The sequence below is a fragment of the Tribolium castaneum genome, chromosome 9 (assembly GCF_031307605.1).
Source record: "Tribolium castaneum strain GA2 chromosome 9, icTriCast1.1, whole genome shotgun sequence".
NCBI classification, from domain to species: domain Eukaryota; kingdom Metazoa; phylum Arthropoda; class Insecta; order Coleoptera; family Tenebrionidae; genus Tribolium; species Tribolium castaneum.
Genome location: NC_087402.1, coordinates 4,276,509 through 4,299,264, shown reverse-complemented (window position 1 = coordinate 4,299,264; position 22,756 = coordinate 4,276,509). Strand labels below are relative to the sequence as shown.

At 35.4% G+C, this 22,756-nt stretch overlaps 1 protein-coding gene across 2 annotated transcripts in view; it reads right to left on the bottom strand.

The window, feature by feature from the left end:
• The window catches only part of LOC660983 (uncharacterized protein), a 103,046-nt gene that overhangs the window by 76,152 nt on the left and 4,138 nt on the right, over positions 1 to 22,756 (bottom strand). For both annotated transcript variants that reach the window (XM_015978958.2, XM_008193843.3), the window contains exons 2-4: positions 13,175 to 13,287; positions 8,893 to 9,037; positions 590 to 1,071 (exon numbers count right to left, since the gene is read on the bottom strand). In XM_015978958.2, the coding sequence (XP_015834444.1) occupies positions 590 to 1,071; positions 8,893 to 9,037; positions 13,175 to 13,287 (740 nt within the window). The remainder of the gene's footprint in view (positions 1 to 589; positions 1,072 to 8,892; positions 9,038 to 13,174; positions 13,288 to 22,756) is intronic.

Sequence of the window (22,756 nt, the reverse complement as noted above, 5' to 3'; positions counted from 1 at the left end):
AACAATAAACAAACAAACAATAAAAAAACAAGAATTTGCTTTAAATATACAAAAATGTCTAAAGACAAAACATGGCTTTTTTAAATAATTTAGGCAAACAAAAAATAGGAAAACCAATTTTTGTATTTTTTCGTAATGTGCGGCTCTTGATGTAGCCAGGTCACGACTGCCGCTGATTTGCTGCTAATTTATGATGATATATTTCGATTAAAGCCGTAACCGTGCAGAAGAAAATTTTTTGAGTATTTATTCAAGTTCGCGTTGGAATTTGACGATTGGAGATAAAGGCCCAAATTTCCACCGCCAGGGTAATAACCTTGCTGAGAAATCGCTGAAATTGTTTCCAGGTTTGTATAAAATTCGAAATATTTGGTGATAACCCGAAAGCCCAGGAACAGAAGGAGCTTGTCTCCGGTGTTGATAGACAACTCTTTCAGTATTTGTAAACAAAACAGGGCCTGGTAATGTTGGACTGATAATGAAAATTTAATTATTTGCCATCGAGTCCAAACAATGGTAATGAGTGTGCCCGCAGCCATTGCGCTATCGGAAAATGATACCAATAAATAAATGTGGTGTTCCCGCCTACCTTGCGAAAAACGCCGCCGCCGCCGAGGCCTGAGCCGCCGTCCCCGGCATGCCGTTCACTGCAAAAGTGTATTTAGTTTCGGAGTAGACACCGTACACTGCACTGTCATTGCCGCCGCCGCCACTGCCACCCCCGACGTAGCACGCGGTCGCGCTCTGGTACCCCACGACCCCTTTCACTTTTTGTCTTTGCGATTTGGTCTTTGATCGGAGGCCGCGATTGTTGCTGAGCAGTCGGTCGGTGTTGGCTTCCATTTGCGGCTTCGTGGATGGCTTCCTCCGTCTGATGATTGCGTCTGCTGCCGCCGCTGTTGGGGCAGGCACTGATCGGGATTTCGCGCGCCCATTCACCGCACTCTCCCACTCTCTTTGGGATCTTCCGCAGCTTTGGTTCTGGTGAGACATGAGGTGGCTGTAGTGGCCATTCATGTTGTGCTCCGGGGGCGGCACGTACTCCGTCGACTTTATCACCTCCAAGTCGATCTGAAAACGAAAAATTTTGGAAAAGCAAACACATGGGGGCCTACCAAGCACAAAAACTAAGAAAGAAACGCGTTTTCACACTAAACTCTAAAATACACCAAAAATAGAAGATTAAAAAAAATCACGAAATAGATATGGTTTCAGGCCTAAAACTCTAAATACAGGTCGGCAACATTAAAGTTCATAGTTTCTATTCATTATTTCATAAAAATTTAACGATTTCGGCTGACTGTGTGCTGAAAGTTCCTCATGAAAGAAGATTATGGTGATTCCGGAGGGCTCACAAAAAAGCGTGTTATTCCTGCAAAAATTTTTACCGGAAAAGCTTGATGGCCCTAAGTAACAGAGCTTGGTATATTCGAATTTTTCAGATCATTTTTCGTCGATTTCTGGGCGTTTTGTAATGTTGGGCACAGACGAATTTTTCAATTTCATAGTTATTTTATTTTTTAGATTTTTTGTTTTTCAAGCTTCCAGATTTCCCATCTCATAATTTTTTCACACAGTTTTTGAGTTTCTAAGTATTTCAACTTTTTAGTTTCTTAATTTCCCCATATTTCATATTTATTTTTCACTTTTTCGTGGTTTTATCTTATTATTGTTCTTATTTTGCAGTTCTATAATTAAGACTAAGATCATCTCTGTTTTTTGTGATTTCTACAATGTACCTCGATTGTAAATAAAATTGGAACACTAGTTCAACCATTATCTTTCGTTGTTCGTTTAGAAAAAATAAAAAAGCGTCCAGCATTTATTTTTGGTGATCCGTAATATTTATTTTTTTATTTTTATTAGCTATTAAACAAAATTGTTGTTATTAGAGACCTGATTTTAGAAAACTCCTGACACGCAATTTTTAAAGACTTTCTTAAAACTCGAAATAAATTTCTTTTGTTAAAATGGAAATATTTGCGCCCTTTTTATTTCTCCTAAATTTCTAAATTGATTTGTTGAATCCTAAATGAGTTCTAAACTTCCTACAGTTAACCTTCCTAAATTAAACTGAGATAATTTTTTCAATTTTTTTTTATTAGTATGTGTACCTATTTAAATACAATAGATACACCAGATTTTTGAATTTAATAGTTATTTTCCATCTGAAGATTTTTTCTATTGCAGCTTTTTAGTTCCTTCATATCCCTATAATATTTCATATTATAATTTCCTCAATTTTTCACTTTTTTCTGGTTTTACTATTTTATGTTATTATTATTATTATTATTATTATTATTATTATTATTATTATTTTGCAGTTTCATAGTTTTTTAATTATTACTTCAGTCACTTAGATCTACAGAATTTTATTCTTACTGTTTTTTAATTTTTTTGTATTTCTAGCTTTTCAGTCTTTTATTATTTATTAGTGTATAATTTTTTTATTTATAATCTAATGATTCAATTTATTTGTGCTTCTCCTGTGTCAGTTTTTTAATTTTTGGAAATATGCATACTCTAATCCTATTTTAAATTATCTTTTAATTTTAACAATTTCTTTATCTTATAAAATTTTCGTATCAACCTTGATTGTGTTCACCAATAGTTAATTTTGATTTTAAAAATTTATTTAATTATTATAATTTGTAATCATGTATTTTTCTAAACCGACAGCGTAGATTTTACTTAGTTTTGTGAAAGTCCTACTTTACTAGGATTCTTAGTTTCTGTGTAATAAATAAAAGTGTGTTTTCGTCAAAAAAATCAATAAAAACTAAGCAGAATCGACCATTTTATCCGCACCTAAGGCGAAATCCCGTTCTGTGAGAAAGACCTGCCCTAAACCTGTTTGCTAGTGTTTTATTTGATCCTGAAATGAGTAATTTGACCAATAAAAATATTAAAACCACCTCCTACTTGTTTATCAGGTGCACAAAAAATTGCAAGACGATTGAAGCGTTTGTCATTGGATATGGGAGGGATATCGCACTCCCAACAGTAAAGCAGGCCAATCATAAGGCGATTAAAACTGAGCAAAAAACTGTTGTCTGATTATTTTGAAATGTCGGCCAAACCATCGGGAATTTCGCTGTCTTCTAAAAGAATTTCGCGTTGTTTATTACACTTATGTTCAAAAATCGGGAATAAATTGTGGATCAATTTTTTTTGATAAAGATTGATTCTCGCACTGAGTTCGTGTTCAAACTCAAACATTTCGCACGTTTTTCAGCACAAACTCAATTGTTTCGCAAGATTCCCCCACAAAACTCAAAACTGTACCAAATTAGCAAAATACGGTACGTGCCTGAGTGTAAGACAAAAAACTGTAGCTATTTATATCATCCTTGCTGTTAAAATAAAAGAAATTCATATTTCCAGAGAGTATTAGAAGATTCAAGACGCTTCAAGTAGTAAATTATCACTTTTCATGAGGATACAGCTGAATGTCACGACTTGAACATTTGAAGATGCTGTAATTACTCAGCAAGGTGAATTTATTATCATTAAAGGATACTTCACCTTTTAGACGCACTTCAGTAATCAAAATCTGTTTGCTGAACAATTCAAATCAGGCTGAAATTGCACTACTTCAAGTCAAGATTTTATCGACCTGACTCGGAAAAAGTCGAAACAAATATAGAAATCTACTAGGTAAAAGCTAACAAAACAGGTCTATAATTTGGCGTAAATGACGACGGTAAATTTCAACTTTCAATTAATTATTTCTTGGTTTTGTTACTTGGTACCGTCGAAATTAGTTGGCGACTTTGATAGGCATGTTTCGAAACTGGCTGTAATTTGAGTTAAGTCACTTTCATTGGCGGCGTCTTCTAACCGCAAAAAACCTTCACGGAATCGCTTCAATAATAATCTTACAAGTCCACCTCTGCCATATAAGGCATCTAGAAAGTTCGTTATATCAGCGCAACACATTGTCTTTATCTAATAATCACTCCGACATCGTTGACGCAATGATTCGCTCGCCGGTTCTTCAAGTCAAATATTTGCGAATCTGTGAAATTCCCAACCACAAATAAGAGAAAAAATCGTCGCCTTGGTGCCATTGATCAAAGGTAATGGACGAAAACGGCTAAATGCAGGCCGCAAACAACCGCGAATGCTTGCCATCAAACGAACAAACAAATTTGTCAAAACGTCAACCGGAAAGGGAGATACAGACACCGTTTTTCTGCACACTGGCCAATTTGCCAAAGTTTCTTGTAATTTTTGTTGTGATTCAATTACGTTGATTTATTCGGCTGTTTTAATGGCCGCCGATGCTTTTATCAACCGAGAGACGAGATTTTTATCCGGAAGGAAATGCTTATGAAATTGCGATCCGGGGAAACTATTATAGGAAATGTGCAGTGTCATTGCTGTGCGTGCGCTTAACCGAGGTTTTTGTTTCAACTTGTATAGATAATTGAAAACGAGACTTTAGATTGATTATTGATCTGACATGACTCGCTCTTTTGCCATACGAATTAATTGTTGCAACAGCAGAATAAGTGAGCCTGTGATTTATGATATCCAGGCTCGGAGCGAATTATGTAACCCCAAAAACAACGACAACTTGAGGTAATGTTTCACGAATGCGTTGTGCAAACTTCCTAATTCCATCATTATTGCAATTCTTCCGAATTGTTCTATCAGAAGAATTCTATCAATCACTCTTAGTGTCAGTCTCTCGGCCCTACTAAAGTTTACCCAACGTCGAGGATTATCCGGATTTGGACTGGCAATGTTGAAATATACACCTATCAATCAAACACTTCAATCGATTCATTATCATCACGGCCTATACATCAATACCTAATTAAATGTTTATCCAGGTGTATGGACCCAACTTCATTTGCATCCCAAGTCGGCTCTCGACCGTTTTCATTTAACTTGCCGTGTAATATATACGAGATACATGTTGCTATTATGAGCAAAATAATCTTTAGTAAGAGAAGCGAGCAAAGTTTTATTAATTTCCAACTTTCCAAGACTTCTCAATGGACTCGCGTAATTATTTTCCGGGACGTTTACAGATTGGATTAGCGAAAAAGCGTGCTGAAAGTGGTTGTTTATGCATTAAGCGGCAAAAAACACCCAAACATGCCCAACACTGCTCTCAACCTGGACTAAAAACCAAGATTTTTTTTTTTTGAAAAAATAAAAAACAATTTACTCTAAGCGTTCTCATTCCTCCCAAAAAAGCCTAATTATTAATTAAATAACCGTTTTTTTCTTCATGTTTTAATTTTTAAATTGGTTCAAAAATTACTGTTAAAAAAATCAGTTTTAAATCTTTGGTTTTAAAAATTAATAAAAATACAAACGAGGCTCTTTTAATAACAGTATGACTAGGTACGTATTAAACAAGGTCTAACAGATTAATTAATTAAATTTAATTGATATGAATTACTACAAAGTGTTCATAATTTGCTTACAATCATTGAATGATTTGAATAAGCAAAAATACTCTGAAGTTTGAGAAGTTTGGAAGTAAATTGTGAACACTCTGTAGTAATTCAGATCAATCAAACTTAATTAATAAGTCTGTTAGACCTTATTTAACACGTAACTAGTAATTATCTTATCAAGAAACCACTGATTGTATTTTTTATTAATTTTTAAAACGATGTATTTTTTTCACGAGTGAAAACGTGGAGTGCGAGGTAAATAAATGAAACGATTTATACACAAACGAGTTGAATACAACATTTTATTCTTCGAATTAGATTCAAGAAGGCTTTATAGAAAGCTTTGTTATAATTTAATTCGTTGTTAAAAGTTAACAACGCGATTGGACCAATCAAATTGGTTAAATTTGGTCACGTGACCAGTTAATCAAGCATTTAATTGCAGATTAATTTAATGACGCTTAAAAATAATCTGATTTTGTAATGAGAATTGCCAAACAGTTGTCAGAACTTCCTTACACAAGAGAAAAATTATAAATTTTGAGTCGGAGAATAAAATAATTTTTTTTTGGTTTTTATTTGTTTTAATTCCTAAATCGATTTAAAAAAATAGGAATATGTAAAAAGTTTAAAGGGTATTCTAGTGAGCACAAAAAATAATAGCATGTCGTGAAAAAAAATATTCTTTTGACGTCATATCTTTTTGGGACACTGTATAAGCAAAAATATTTTTCTAAAATGCGATAACATCTCTAAAAGATCAAAAGTCCAAAAGTAATAGTAACATTTGGACTGAACCACCCTATTATCACGCTGGACGAAAATTTGGTCAATCTTTATATTATTTTTAATATCTTGTATTGCTTTTTAATTTTAACCTATGATGTAATGATGGAGAAAGAACGCATTTTTTCAGTGGAAGAGTAAGTCGGGCACTGAAATGATCATTTTCACAAATTCACAAATAAAAAAAATAATAATAAAAGCCTTTATTCAAGAAAAAAACATGGTGAAGAGGTGAAAAGAGAAACATAAATTTTTGAAATATAAAATAAAAAAAAACTAGAAATAAATGCGAAAAAAACCATATAATATAATATTAAGACAAGAAAGTAATATAAATTTTAAAATAATACTTAAAGAAAAGTAGGTATGTGTCCTGAATACTGAAAAAATGTAAAAAATAATGATAATAAAAGTAATGATAATAAAAATAATAATACAAAAAAACAAAAGAATAATTTTTGAAGTAATAAAGATTTTAACTTTATTGTTTTTTAAATAAGTTTATTGGCTTTGATTTCAATAATGATTTTCGATATTATTATAAATGACAACAGCATTATAGGTAAAACATTTTTAAATATTATTTTATTTCACTAGCGCTTCAAATTTTACTTCAGTCTGTTTTATTAATTGATTTATCTTTGGTCAAATTTTTGTGTGAATTTGGAGCTGGTGCAGTCTGAGTCAGCCGCACAATAATCGCTGGCCATCTTACGGCCGCCTCTAAGCGTCATTAGGTGATCGTCCCCTTCGTGATTTCCTCCATGATGTATTTCTATCGCCTGCTTTACTTTAGCAAGTGCTCAATGGGCCATTTCTCTCGCTCCGGCAGACGTCTAAGGCTAAAACTATCGTTTGCGTCCATTACTCTAAAAAATGTCACAATGGCACCGATTCCGTGCCAGTAATTCACTCGCCGATAAATCGCTTTCGGGGACTTCCCCTAATCACGCGCCACTTTCGCCAAGTGTTAACGTCTCCACTCACCTCGGGCACCAAACGCACAAAAACTTCCCTAAAATATTCTCCTATAAAGTTTACAGCCCTCTCGTATCAAGCCTCTTTCGCCCAATCCAGGCACGGCTCAGCAACTGTAATCCGTTTTGGCAGGGTGTACATAAAATCATATTTTACACCGCAGTGTGAAGAAATTGATGTTTCGGAATGAAAATAATATTAGGGGGAGAGTTATTGAGGAAGCTGGCGGTGGGCAAGGGAGGGCATTATTATTGGAAATCGCCGGTTTTTCAGACGCGGAGGATAAAAACTTTATTATCGGCGTGATTAAACCACCACTACCCCTACCACTCGTATCGAGATTGCGATAAAGGGACCGGAAGTGTAATAATTTGTGTACGGTGTGATGACATCAGGGTGAAGCCGAGCAGGCGGGGTGGTACTTGACTCACTTGCTTCCGGAGGGGCCGCAGAAGGGCGCGAAATCCTTTAATCATGTTAGTGACGGAATTTACCCCGTTTTTACAAACTGACTTCACAAAAAACCGATTTTACATCAAGTCTTGAGTTATTCGCTGTCCGTTCTTGCAGCAGCCGCTGCCCTGACAAATCGCTTGATTATCGCCCGAATTTGAATGAGAAAAGACGGTCATCGAATCGATCCCGCGCAAAAAATCACTAACCCTCACAAAAAATAATCATCCGAATCAATGAATATTCCATTTGGCGCCCTGTTTGGTCATCCCCGGCCATAAAACTTTCTTTTCCTCGTTATTGTCTTTGTTTTATATTTAACCCTCCTAATTTATTACACTCGTCGGAAATCTTCCGTGAAACGGTCTCTAATTCCCCGAATCTTTGATTTATTTTTCGGCCAGAAAAATTTTTCTTGCAATTGACGCCCTAATCTAATATTCATGTCGGACTTTATGGACTCGTCGGGGTCGCGAAGAGGGTGACATGTTTTTTACCACTTCTGATGGCTCCACTACTTAGCTTTATGCGGGCCTGTCACTCGACTGCACTTGAAATATTATGACCGGATTGTTCCAACAAGCAAAAAATTTTAATGTTTTGCAAAATTTTGCTCGGGAGAAACAGAAGGCGGAATCGGTTTTATTGCCGAGCACTTTTACGATAATTGCAATTTGGAGCTCATTAGTTGATTTGTATTGAGGGAGGAATCCATTATCGGAGGCTCTTGATTAAGATATAAATCATCACCTCACTGGGGGCACATTCCTTCAACTTCATCGCTTGCCGGAATTAAAACGCTGCATTAAGATGCAAACTGCATTTACTTACCATAGATTAATCGGCCCAGAACTGGAAAAGTGTCACTAACAAGTAGCCAAATGGAAAAAAAACGAATAAATAACTCGTCCGAGTGCTTAGTTTTACGAGTTGGTAGCAACGTGTTTAATAATAAATCAGTGTTTTTAATTTATTACGACCGAATTCAAATTTGGCCAGTGAATCGAATTAACATAATTCAAATTTAATTTTAATTTAATGAGCTGTCCCCAGGCATCCAATTACTGAAATATCATATTTTATGGAGTCGTAAAGCTTCTAGTAAATCTCTTTTATTATGGGCACATGAAACTGGAGGGACAGGACCTATTTTACCGACAAATTACAATTGCTCAACCAATAAAATTAACATGCTATAAAATTAGAGCCGGGAGCCAATTTTTCCCAAGTTATTTTATGGTATACAAAGGGACTGAATTACCTTTGAGATTAGCCGAGGATTGATCCATGCCGTTTTGACATCGTTATCCAGTAGCTTATAGGAAGCTTTTGTGATAAGCTTAGGAATGTCGGACCCAACTGACGAGGGATGGATTCGCTGGTTGGGATCTTTCGAATGCAAGGATCTGAAATGATAAATCAAATTTACAATAAAGCCACATTTTATTGCCATGCCACAAAAATCACAATTAGATTTGCGCCAAATCGGGATCATCAATCAAGCGAACGCAAGTATGGAGATCCGATTTTACCACAAATTGGAAGAAAGCCGCACAATAGACTTACTTCGACAAGAAAAACACGAGCAGATATTTTTGACAAAAATAGATTTGTAATGTGTAATTTAATTATACTTTAGATTTATTTCTCCGTGTTCAGTTATTCGCAAATTCGCGCAACTTTTTCATATGTACTATTCGCTTATGCAGTTGTTCTGTAGTCTATTTAATTAACGTATCATTAGTTTACTGCCCGATTTTTTTTTCATTATTTTTTTATTATCTAGTTCGCTCTATTCGCTTATTCGCCCATTCGCTCATTACAGCACCTAAAAAAATCTATTCGTCATTCATTCAGTGACACATTTTTTCCTCAGTATATTTATAATTTGTCCTCTGATTTCCTTATTCGTTGTTTATCTAGAAGTCCAGACTAGAATTTATTGTCCCCACACTTTAAAAAAATCTTTGGAGAAGTCATTGTGCTTGATTCTTTAACACGATTCCAAATATGTTTTTATTGACCATTTTTTTATTACAATTTTATTTTTTTATTATTGTTGTTATTTTATTATTGTTATTATTGACCACACTTATGGGTATCTCTACCAGTTTGGAGTTTAAAGGCAGTGATAATTAAAAATTTATTCACAGCCTTTTTTCATACACATCCCAAAACAATGAAATTTTTCGAGACTTTGGACGCGCACTATATTTTACCCTCATTTTTTCTCAACCATTTATATACTTCTTCATTTATTTCTTTATGTCATTTTTTCTCATACATCGCTAAAAAGTGTGGATACGGTTAAACATTTTCAGAACGGTTTAAAAAAAACCTTGAAATTTGAAAAACGGTTAAAAAGGATTAAACTCTACCATGTGAGAGCTTTTTTTAAATTTCGATCGTCATTTATTTTGAAAATACAAGGCTAACTTGATTTTTTTAAATGGCATGAAAGGTCAAGTTTAATAATATTTTAAAGAGCATTTTTTTCTGAATTCAGTGATGTATCATGATACTCAACTTTATTTTTATTAAAAGGAAAAAAAAATAAAAATAAAAAAAATATTCTGAATTTTTGGAAAAGTAAAACTAAATTAGCTTTGAAAATACTGTTATTAGCGTCTGTCACTTGTATATTAGCGAAAAAATAAACTTGAGTGCAATAATTCTCTTGAACAGAAAGCCAATAAGTTAGTAGAAATCATTTTGAACATCTTTTGTAGTATAAAAAATCATATATTTCGTGTTTAATTTTTTTTAATTAAAACGTGTTCTTTTTCAGTTTTAAAAGTGTTATTTTAACAATTATTTTTAACTTTTACTTATCTTTTGGTCAATGTTAAGGCAATAAAGAGCTAACGTAGATAAAGACAACATTTGCAATGCTAAAAAAATTCTCATTTTCCAAAATTTTATTAGTTTAAAATTTTTTAATTTAAGTTTCGATTAAATTAAGGTATGCATGTGTTACACCATAGAACTCTGAAAAAATGCTCTTTTTAAAAATATTAAATTTGACCCGTATTGCCATTTAAAAAAATCAAGTTAGCCTTGTATCCCAAGACCAAATGGGGAGGGGATAGAAATTTGATAAGTATCTGAAACGATAGAATTTATATACTCTTTATTTATTTATTTTTTACATTTTATTTCTGGTGCGTGTGTTAATGCGCGTAAAACAATTACAGCAAGTTTAATCAGCATTCCCCCAAACTCAATCAAAATTCCTCGGAAAAACCGAAATCGCTCCTCCATTCCGCCCATTTGCTGAATATCTCCCTCTTCTTGAGTGCTCCAGTTACCTAAATGGCCCCGAAACCGCGTTGCACTTCCATCTGCCTCTGATATTTTTTCAATTACCGTTTTCATCCACGCTTCATTAAACCTAATAATTCAAGCTTTGAAAAGTCGCACCGCCTTGCCATTCATACAACGTCAATCGATTCTAGAGGGTTGCATATGCCAAGGGGTGACTTATGCTAAGCTCGAGGGTGGCTAAAGATCGCAATGATTTATTACAACACGGAGCGTATTCTAGCAACGTGACTTAAATTTTAAATCGTCTTATTGTTTTTGCGGATATTTGGGGAGGGCATAATTTGATCTTGCGATATTTTACGTTTGATTGATGATCCTGACGGATGACTTGGACATATGCTGCACGAGAATGCAACTCTAGACACGTGACAAATTAAATTTCAGGATGAAATTGGGCGCGCGGCGCCCTCTGGCCGCCAGAGTTTCAGGTTTCAGGCGTCGCGACGCGCCCTGTTCTAGTCACTCGGGGCGGGCGTGTGGCGGCGCTGGGTGTCCAGCAGGAAAAAGCAGCTTTTAAATTCCTGAGCCGCGTTTCTTGGCAGACAATTAATAATTTGCTCATTAAAACAAAGCGGAAATAAGGCGAGAGGATTGCATGTGTAATAAACATCGGAGTTCTCGTATTACATTTGGATTTACTGCTCTTGTCAGATCGTTTAATGCAAGAGAACTCGCATAACCCCGGTCTATAAATAGTAAAGGTATCAGAACTGTTTAATCCTTGATGTATGAGGTGCAGTCGCACACACGGCAATCAAACGAAGATATATGTCAGTAAACAAGATCAAAGACACGAATTTTCGGCTGAATACAGACAACTCGCGCTCGATAAACTTAACTGGTTTCACGCAAATCCGAAAGATATGTGCGCTGCAAGGCCGAAGTTTGCTAATATAGGGATTTAAAGGGATTACGGACGCGCACAAAACTCACTATTTGTGTGGTTTTAAAGTCATAAATATTTAATTTTTGATCGTTTGGGGAATAAATGGCTTTGAAGTCAACAATTTTTATGATAATTTCTCAAACGGGAATTTTCCGTTTAGTTGCTCCTCCTTAGGAAAAAAGGGAATAAAATTCTGCGTGTTTTGCAGGGTGACCTCGATTTGAATGCTCCATTTGTGGGGCAAGAATCCAATAACCGGAATAAGGCCCTCCTAAATGACTAATCCGCCCTTATTTTTGCAATATGTGGGAACAGCATTCATTTCATCTCGGAGCGTTGTCGTAATGTTGTTTACATTTGGACCGACACATGGCATAAATTCTCCCGTTTTATTCTTCTCTGGAAATAGCTCGACTCCGGTGCATTGTTGGTTGCCTGCACTTAACCGGAAATTATCGAAATAATCCCGGCCTTATTGATTGACACAGCACTGAAATTGTTTGATCTAGTTCGGCTTTCTTTCGTGCCGCGATAATTACTCTACCACTAATTAACTGTACCGGTTTTTACGACTTTTTGCTTTATGAAACGTGCTGTAGATTTATTCCATTTTAATTGGCGTTAAAATATACAAGTGCTAAAAACGGAACGCAACTTGGACGAATTTTCCTCGGGAAACTTGGATATTTCGGAGTGTGCATCTTGTTAGGCAAAGTTTTTAAGTGGATTAAGCGGACGGTGCTTTGTCTAATTGCACTGTTATAGATGTAATAAATGAGTTAATGGATCATCGCGGCAGGCTCACCAAAATAAACTAATTCCAGACAGGGGAAGATAATTAAACTAATGCGAACGGTTATTTATTAGCGATTTTAAAAAGACGGATTTCCTGCCAATAAATAACGCCAGGTTTTAATGTAAATTCTATCAGCTTCTTGCACTCGCAACAAGAGAAACAGAAAATAACACAAAATAAATCACTAGTTAATTATCAAAATTTTCCTGCAAGGTTGGTCTTTGGCTGCCACCCGGTGAATCACAGAAACAATCGAAAACTGCATTTTTATTTAAAAACCCCAATGAAAGACTGGCTCGCATCTCGAATGAGAATCGCTTTTGATTAGAAAAAACGCCTTCTCCAGGTGAAGTGCGGTGTTCACTGCCGCCTCGGCGCATCTCTCATATGATAATCCCTTTGATTTCCATCAAGCATGCTGTAATCAGAGCGTCGACAGCAAAAAATTCCTCCGAGTCCTATAACCCCATTCCGTAAGCTTTGGGGGAATCACCGGCGCTCGAAAATTCATCACTGCTTAAATAATAGAGCGCTCACCTGGCGGGATTGTTGTTGTTGGATGGCGGCATCGGCGTGGGAATTCTCGGGGGCGGCACGGGAATGGGGGTGGCTCGCCGGCGGGCCGGAAGTGGCCGCCCGAACTCGCTCATCTGAAAAAATATTTACACAGATTTTAGTTGTGTTGGCTCCCACAACCTGAATCTTGAGGCCAATTAAGCCAAAGTTTAATTGAATTTAACAATTCTGACACAAAGTAAAGGCGGGCTCACGGTTTTTCTTCGGGTGTACATAAATCTTAATGTTTTACTGTAATCACGTGGAAACTTGACAAAGTTATGTTAGATGAGATGAACACAGGCCATGTGAATACAAATAGAACTATTATAGTACAGTGGCTTGTAATAAAAGCAATTGCTTGGAGCGAAATACTGGAGTTGAGCTATTTTATTTTAAATAACATTTACTTGAAACTTGCGGCGAAACCATTGTGAGATATTTTGCGATAAAAAGATACACAAAGAGAGAGAAGAAAAGGAGGAAAAAGTCGCAGGCTTTGATCTATTAACTGAAGCTCGACAAGAAAAGAATGTCACTCGAGGATCGTCTGCAGACGTGGATACAATTTTTTATCGCATTGCAAAAGCTAGACCACACAAATTACAAAAGCATGATTTTCATTAGCAATAAAGAGTGGTGGTTTCGCTACGACCATCAACTTTTATGCTAGTTGGGTTATTGTCCCCTCAGATTATGGAATTAGGGATGCATCCTGTCTAATATCCTCCCTGGACTAGTTTTATGGGCCTTGGTCCCTGGCCGAAACAATAAAGTCCCGTTTTTGATTAATGCCATCTTTAAATCATCCCACCCCAAACAAATAAGCATTCCAGCAACACATGTACACCATAGCCTTGATTTAACTGTGGCTTTTAAACCGACGGATGAGTAAATAACTCTTTGCTGTTGGACCGAACTGCAGGCATAAATAAACATCGGAAAAGTCGTCCGATTTTGGAGTTTTTCGACCGGTGACTCACCGAATTTACGAGCTCTTGTTCGAGTCGTGATCGCATTAGACCAGAAGTGGCGCTAATGCAAGACCGATATCGAGGGTTACTCGATTTGTACTCGTGTTGATTAAATCAAGCGAGCTGTGGAATGCGTTTTATGGATCTGTCTTAGGGAGGGATCATTTCGAATTATTTCGACTCGAATTTGTATTACGATGAAGCAGTTAACTGGGTTTGAAGATCACACGACTTTTCGTTTATTTATTCAGTCAGACGGTTGTTCCAATAGTTCTTTATTTGTTTTCTACGAGTTCATATTTCTTGCGCCTCGATGAAACTTCTTGGAAATTCTTCGAGACGGTTCGGGTTGGACGAGCTTTCGATGACCCTTCAAAACTTGCCCTGGCACACATAGAGTCGGAGAAAACCCTCAAAACTGGAGCTGAGGCAACCAAAAATTCAGGGATACATACCTTTTTTGGGACTTTATATTAAATAAATAAATAAATAAAAGATTTTTGGTTATTTTTTTTTAATTTAAGAAGTAAGTCATCTAAGGATTCAACGCTAAAATTTGAAGTTATGTTTCATCTTTACGTTCATCTTTTTCTCTCAAAATAAAAGGTATTTTCCCTTTATTAGGTTGTGCTCTTACTTTTACTACCCTTTCATACTTTTACCTTTTGCCGCATTATTTTCTCATTTCTGTCTTATTTATGTTCCGCTTTACGTTTATACGTCTATGTGTTCTCTCAATCTCTTATTCTTTTTTACGTGTTGTTTCACTTACTTTTTCAACACTTTTTTTCATAGAAAAATTGTTACCCTGATCCGGGTGCGAACACCCGACCTCCCCCGTCGTAAGTGGCGCTTATACCACTAGGCCACCGGGGCCCCAGGTACTGACCGTGTTTTGCAGATATTTTAACACAAACTTTTTAAATAAATCAACACTACAAACTATATATTTGCAATAATTCACCTAAAATGCAAATACATTCAGTTCAAAAGTCGGCAAATTAGCTCGAGAAAACATTTTCTTCCACTTTTTTTCAATTTAATTCTCTCATTTTTCACCAGATTTCATCAAAAGATACCGTGTGTATAAGTTGATTCCACAATTTTAAAATTGTTTTTACCTTTTTTGTGACTTTCAGCACGTTTTTGACCAAAAATGGACAAAATTTCTCCAAAAATCACTAAATTTGTGTATTTTCTAGTCAAAAATAGTGGAGAGATAGAGATAAAGTAAATATTTTCGATTATTTGTTTATAATTTAAGAAGTAAGTCATCTAAGCATTCAACGCTAAAGTTTGAAGTTATGTTTCACCTTTATGTTCATCTCTTTTTCTCTCAAAACAAAAGGTATTTTCCTTTTATTAACATGTGCTCTTACGTTTACAATTTGGCGCCTTTACGTACTTTTACCTTTTGCCGCATTATTTTCTTATTTTTGTCAGTTTTATGTTCCGCTTTACGTTTATACGTCTATGTGTTCTCTCAATCCCTTATTCTTGTTTACGTGTTGTTTCACTTACCTTTTCAACACTCTTTTTCATAGAAAAATTGTTACCCTGATCCGGGTGCGAACACCCGACCTCCCCCGTCGTAAGTGGCGCTTATACCACTGAGCCACCAGGGCTCCACGTACTGACCGTCTTATGCAGATATTTTAACACAAACTTTTTAAATAAATCAATATTACAAACTATATAATTGCAATAATTCACCTAAAACGCAAATAATTTTAGTTCAAAAGTCGGCGAATTAGCTCGAGAAAATATTTTCTTCCACTTTTTTTTTTAAATTTAATTCTCGTAATTTTTCACCAGATTTCATCAAAAGATACCGGGCGTATAAGTTGATTCTACAATTTTAAAATTGTTTTTACATTATTTGTGACTTTTTTGACCAAAAATGGACCTAATTTCTCCAAAAATCACCAAATTTTTTAGTCAAAAATAGTGGACGTGCGCAAATCCTACTGGATTCGCAGTGGCCATGATTTTTATTAACAATGTTTTTCGAGACTTTACTAAACAGTTAAATAATTTTCAGTTAAATAAATTAAATATTTTCGTTTAATTTTTTTATAATTTAAGAAGTAAGTCATCTTTTTAATTTGTCCAAAATTCTAAAAAAATCGTAGCTGAATATTGAAACATTATTTTACTTTTGAACTGTGCCAGCATTATTTAATTTATTTAATAACGTGTAATTTTCGCATTAATCTCAGATAACTGGGACTTTACTGGATGTAAAAGCGGCCAATTAGTTACCGCGAGATTAAAATAAGTGTCTTGACTAATTTATTAGACACTCCCATAATTTTGAAATAAAGTGTAAATGCATGTTACTTAATTAACGACGAAAATGGTATTGTCAAATTAAAGTCACGGAAAGTGATAGGTCAGCACGACCAGTTGCATTCACTCATTTTTTCATTTTGACCAAAAACTACTTTATTGTCTTGCTAATGGTGTAAAGAGGCGGGAAAATAATGGCACAGATTATTTACAAGGAAATTTATTTTTAATTCCATCGTGATATTTGCAACACGATTGTTGCATTAGTAATTAACAAATCATGCGTCCACAGAGATTTATTACAACTGAAGATTTTTTTTTATTTAAAGTACACTCTTACGCGCATAATGAAGGAGCTCAGTTCACGGATTTCCGGAAGTTAGAACGAAGTTTTAGGAAAGTGAAGGTTGACATGTGCCCTAATTTTTATTTTTCAGGCTCATTCATGTCACTCTTCGACGCTCGCAGCTTGAATTGAATACAAAACAGCAATTTCCTCCCAAGACACTTTCTCAATAATAGTCGCTCGTCGAGCCTTGTAAAGTACAATAAATATTTTTCATTTAACAAGAGATATCGTATCGGCACTTTTACATTTTTACCGACAAGTCAAATAACGAATAATTTTATTGTTTACAATTACATTGACGTATTCTGAAAACAAACAAAACGGGAATAATTATAATTGCATTAGTTTCAATCAAAAGTCGCACAAATCAATATAACCCAATTATATCGTTACGCAAATGCAGTTCATTTAATTGCAGGTCGGAATAATCGGTTCACGTGACGAAAACTAAAAGCGCGAAATTCAAATTCTCATCGCAGGTCTATTTATAGTTTTATGTTCCAGTGCACACTGTCCGTTCTTTTAAAATAACCAGTCGCAACCCCAGTCAAAGTAGTAGTGCAAACAATTGCGAGAATGGGGGAAATGTGCGAGCCATACACGTAATTGAATTGATTATCATCGTGATGTTGACTTTGCCAAATTCAGACGTTCTGTATGTGGCATGTTTGCCGTATACGTTTAAGCTAATCATGTTTCCTGTCTGTTACAACCCAAGGGCGCAAAAAGCCACTTTTTCGCCCTTCGTGCCGACTTATTGATTCTCATATACATAATAGTTGGACTAAAAGCACCGGAATAGAAGTGATCGATGGGGTTATGTCATGCTGAATGCAATATTTTATTTTTAAATTACTTCAGTGGGAATAAATCTTTGGAGCTATTTGGATCGGGCTTTAGTCAACACTCCCAAATGAGAGAATCGTCGTCGTTTCATCGACGAAGTAATGAGCTAAATGTGGTGTGTATTTACAAAATGAGTTAAATGAAAGTTCGCAAGCAGGCAAACAAGGGATGCTCGCGTCCCCATTCGCAAAGTTTTCACGTAATTTAATAAGAATAAGAAGTTGCTAAAGACGAGGGATGATAAGTGATGTTGCACGAGCGATTAGCGCCCGACAATCCCAACCGAGAACATAAATAATCCGCGAGTAAAAATACTTCCAGATAAGGCAATGTTGCAATCCGATTGTCCACATTCTTTCAAGGGTGTGATGCAAATGAAGCCAAAAGCCGGATAAATTCCGTGTAAATTGCTTGTTTACCCGTCGATTCCAAACACACAACTGCTGGAAAAGTTAATACAGCAGGGGTTAGGGACGAGTTATCCACTACGTGAGGCTTTAAAATAGGAAAGGGATTTTTACGGAGAATAATAATGTACTTGGGAGATTAATTTCACGGCAGCGCTACATTATGCAGCCGCATCATCTTTCTGATGGCGCCGGAATTTTTCTCGAGGATTAATTAAGCGCAAGAAGCTTTCATGCGAAATTTTCAAAAAGAAACTTACACAGAAGCACTAATTAATACCTGGTCGCAGACTGGCTAAGGAGCGGTTAATGTAGACGGGCTCGGTTACGCGCTAACCGCAAAACCTAACCCCGGCAGGTCGAAATTTTTAAACTGAATTATTTGACAAAGCATCCAGCGTAAAACACACTCCATTATCAATCACTTTTCCGTTAAATTTAGACAATAAATCGGGTGTTAAATTAAGATTCTTGCCATAATTCACGAGAAAACGCTATTTTCATGTGGGCACCAATGTTTTTGGTTGTCAGGGTAAAAAAGTTAATTAGTAAAAAACTTTTTGGTGATCGGAACCAGTTTGTCTTAACATTTCGATCAGTCGTGTCTTGGCGAATTGGCAATTCATCATGATGTACCATAAAAAATAAATTGCAGTACCCTGCTGGTACTCTCGTTGCGTCGTGGGTGTGTTTTGAGCAGTCGCGAGTTTATGTCGTTCCATAAAGCCTCACTATGGTTTAATGCCCAAAGCATAAACAGAAACCGTTCTTAAAATAAAGCCGAATAAAGTTTCGTTTTGAGTGAAATCCGGCATAAAATTACAAAACAGTGACTGTGTTTATTTATAACATTATCATTTAAAGCAAGCTGTTCGTGCGAAACTAGAATATCCAACTTTACCACTCCTTTGAGGCGATCTCTCTGGCAATAACATTCGGCATTTTATCCTTTCAGTCGCGTAATAAACGTCCAGAATTTCGCTATTCCAACATACGCTGATTAGTGCCACATTAAAGTATCATGAATCACGTTAATAAAGATACATTACCGTCGAAACAATTCGCATATCTGGCATTAAATGCGCGCTAGTTCCGCGTGAAAAAATCTACGCGTTGCTGAACTGAAAAATATTTCAGCGAAATTTATTGTAGCGTCCAAGCTGACGCTTCCCACTAATATTAGTAATTTCGACGAGAAGAAAAGTCCAACTTGCAATAAAATGAATGTAAAAATGCGGCAATAAAAATGTATGATGCCCGTTAAAGAGGAATATCTGCCGTGAAATCTGGTCACGACCTTTAAATTATTACTCAAGTTTACGATTCGCTCGCTCCGTAATGAAACAGTTTTGTGTCTGTAATTGAATCGTCACAATGCACGGAAAATCCAATAGCAAGTTTTGCGTTACTTTGATGCTTTGCAATCAATTCTCTCCGTAAACCTCGGCCCCAATTGGCGCAGATTAAAATAATAATCAATCAGCGGTTTTTTCAAAAATTTCCAATTTCATTTGCCTTAAAAGGCAATCCGGCGCAAATAAGCGTCAAGTGCTGTAATTGTACACGACATAAATTAGCTGAACAAGTTTACGTAATCCCCGGTTCACTAATATGATTAATAAAGGATTTGGCTTGTAACCAATCCGGCCCTGCTTTTTCGAACAGCGTTCTGTAATTACAAATCTGTCGGAAACTGAATCGACCCACATGCTAGTCCCTCTTGACTACTATTCAATTCTTTTCATATTCATCGAACTCGCTAAACTGTATTTAAACTATTCAAGCGTCGCATTTAATCCGTCTTTTGTGGACAGATGAGGCTCATTGTGATTTTGTGTAAATTACATACAAGATCCAGCGCATCCCGCTGTCGTCCGGGCACAAAGCCCTAGGCCAAACTGACTCATTGTAAAAACTCCAATTATTCTCCTATCATTCATCATTTCTTTTAATCAAACTGTTACACCGGCCATTGATGCAAGCGATCTGACAAGTTTTTCCAGCCTCGTTACGCTGCCATGCCATCCTTAATTACTCTCATACCAAAAATCATAATTAGTCCCACATGGGCCCCATATCTCATCGTTTCGCTCACAAAAACCCCGTGAAAGACTACACAAAATGCCTACTTTAAATTGTAACTAATTGGTCCATTAAACCTCCTCGTTACAACATTCCGGCCGTTTTTTCCCGAGGAACTATTCTTGAAAATCGAAAGTACCGATTTAAAAGATTAGAGGCCGGACTCGATCTTTTTTAGTTTCAGACCGTAAAAGGAAACCAGTTTTAGAGATCACGACGGCGAAAATTTATTGTTCGAGAGGCATTGCCAAATCTGGAATGGTTTTAGCGCAACGTACAGGGGCCCGAACAGGTGGCCAAACACCGACCGGCTGCAGGAGGGTGCGTTCTGCCCCAAACTTTTTTTTTGAAATACATTACTGTCACAAGATTTGGAACAAGCTAAGTTGTTGCAATGGCAATAAATTAAAAATATCGTAATTCGCTTCACGTGACTGCGAAAATGACGTTACAAATTGCATTTACGAGACAAAGCTCCTGAAAAATGGGCCTCGGTTCGGCAGTGCAGCCGACACTGCGGAAAATCGCACCATTCGCCTTAATTTTCATCTGTGTTTTTTGTGATTTCTACAATGTACCTCGATTGTAAATAAAATTGGAACATTAATTCAACCATTATCTTTTGTTGTTCGTTTAGAACAAATAAAATCCAGCATCCAGCATTTATTTATTTTTTTATTTTTATTAACTATTAAACAAAATCATTGTTATTAGAGACCTGATTTTAGGAAACCTTCCTGACACGCAATGTTTAAGGACTTTTCTTAAAACTCGAAATAAATTTCTTTTGTTAAAAATGGAAATATTTGACGCCCTTTTTATTCCTCCTAAAATTTTAAATTGATTTGTTGAATCCTAAATGAGTTCTAAACATCCTACAGTTAACCTTCCTAAATTAAACTGAGATAATTGTTTCAATTTTTTTATTAGTACGTGTACCTATTTAAATACAATAGATACACCATATTTTTTAATTTAATAGTTATTTTCCATCTAAAGATTTTTTCTATTGCAGCTTGTTAGTTCCTTAATTTCATATTATAATTTCCTCAATTTTTCACTTTTTTCTGGTTTTACTATTTTATCTTATTATTATTATTATTATTATTTTGCAGTTTCATAGTTTTTTAATTATTACTTCAGTCACTTAGATCTACAGAATTTTATTCTTACTGTTTTTTTTTGTGTTTTTACCTTTTCAGTCTCTTATTACTTATTAGTGTATAATTTTTTTACTTATAATCTAATGATTCAATTTATTTGTGTTTCTCTTTTGTATAGTTCTCAGTTTTTCAGTTGCTTAGTTCCTCAGAATTTCAGACTCTAAATTTTTTAGTTTTTTGGGATTTTAGTTTCTCACCGTTAAAGTTCCTTTGTCAGTTTTTGAACTTTTAATTAATAAACAATTTTTATATCTTATAAAATTTTTGTATCAACCTTGATTGTGGAATAAAAAAATAAGTGTTCGACAATTGTTAATTTTGACTTTAAAAATTTATTTATTTAATCATTGTAATTTGTAATCATGTATTTTTCTAAACCGACAGCGTAGATTTTACTCGATTGTGTGAACGTCCTACTTTCCTAGGATTCTTAGTTTCTGTGTAATAAATAAAAGTGTGTTTTCGTCAAAAAAATCAATAAAAACTAAGCAGAATCGACCATTTTATCCGCGCCTAAGGCGAAATCCCGTTCTGTGAGAAAGACCTGCCCTAAACCTGTTTGCTAGTGTTTTACTTGTTCCTGAAATGAGTAATTTGACCAATAAAAATATTAAAATCACCTCCTACTTGTTTATCAGGTGCACAAAAAATTGCAAGACGATTGAAGCGTTTGTCATTGGATATGGGAGGGATATCGCACTCCCAACAGTAAAACAGGCCAATCATAAGGCGATTAAAACTGAGCAAAAAAATTTTGTTTGATTATTTTGTAAATGTCGGCCAAACCAATTGGAATTCCATTGTTTTCTAAGAAAATTTAAAGTTTACTATTGTACTTGGGTTCAAAAATCGTGGACCGATTTGTTTTTGATAAAATTAATTCTCGAAATTAGTTCGTGTTCAAACTCAAACATTTTCCAGGTTTTCCAGCAAAAACTCAATATTTCACCAGATTCCCCCACAAAACTCAAACATGTACCAAATTAAGTAAAAAACCTTTGACTTTTTAGTTATTAACTTGGGCATCTATGTTTTTATAAACTATAGACTAATTTTTTTTCATAATTGGTTTTACGTTTTAAAATTACATTAGAAATGCTTTGGTCAATCGGTGAAAAATGGAGGAATCCGTGAAATTGTTTATGACTTTGAAATCTTAACGGCCGACGTAGTCCCATACCGGAAATTGAATTAGAAATGCATATTGCATGTAAAAACGGAAAATCGACCGGTGATATTTTACTTCCACTAAATTAAAAATGTCGGTTTCACTTCCTTCCGTTCAGTGAGTTACTCGAGGGATTTTCCAAGACGAGAAAATTGGACTTTTGTTTATTTAATTACAGTTTTTGGCTTTTGATAAGTCAAAGTGATTTGTTCCGGACAATTAACTCGAAAACTGGAAAAATATTTGAGCGACTCGACTGTTATTCTAGCCGGTAAAAGCTCCACGA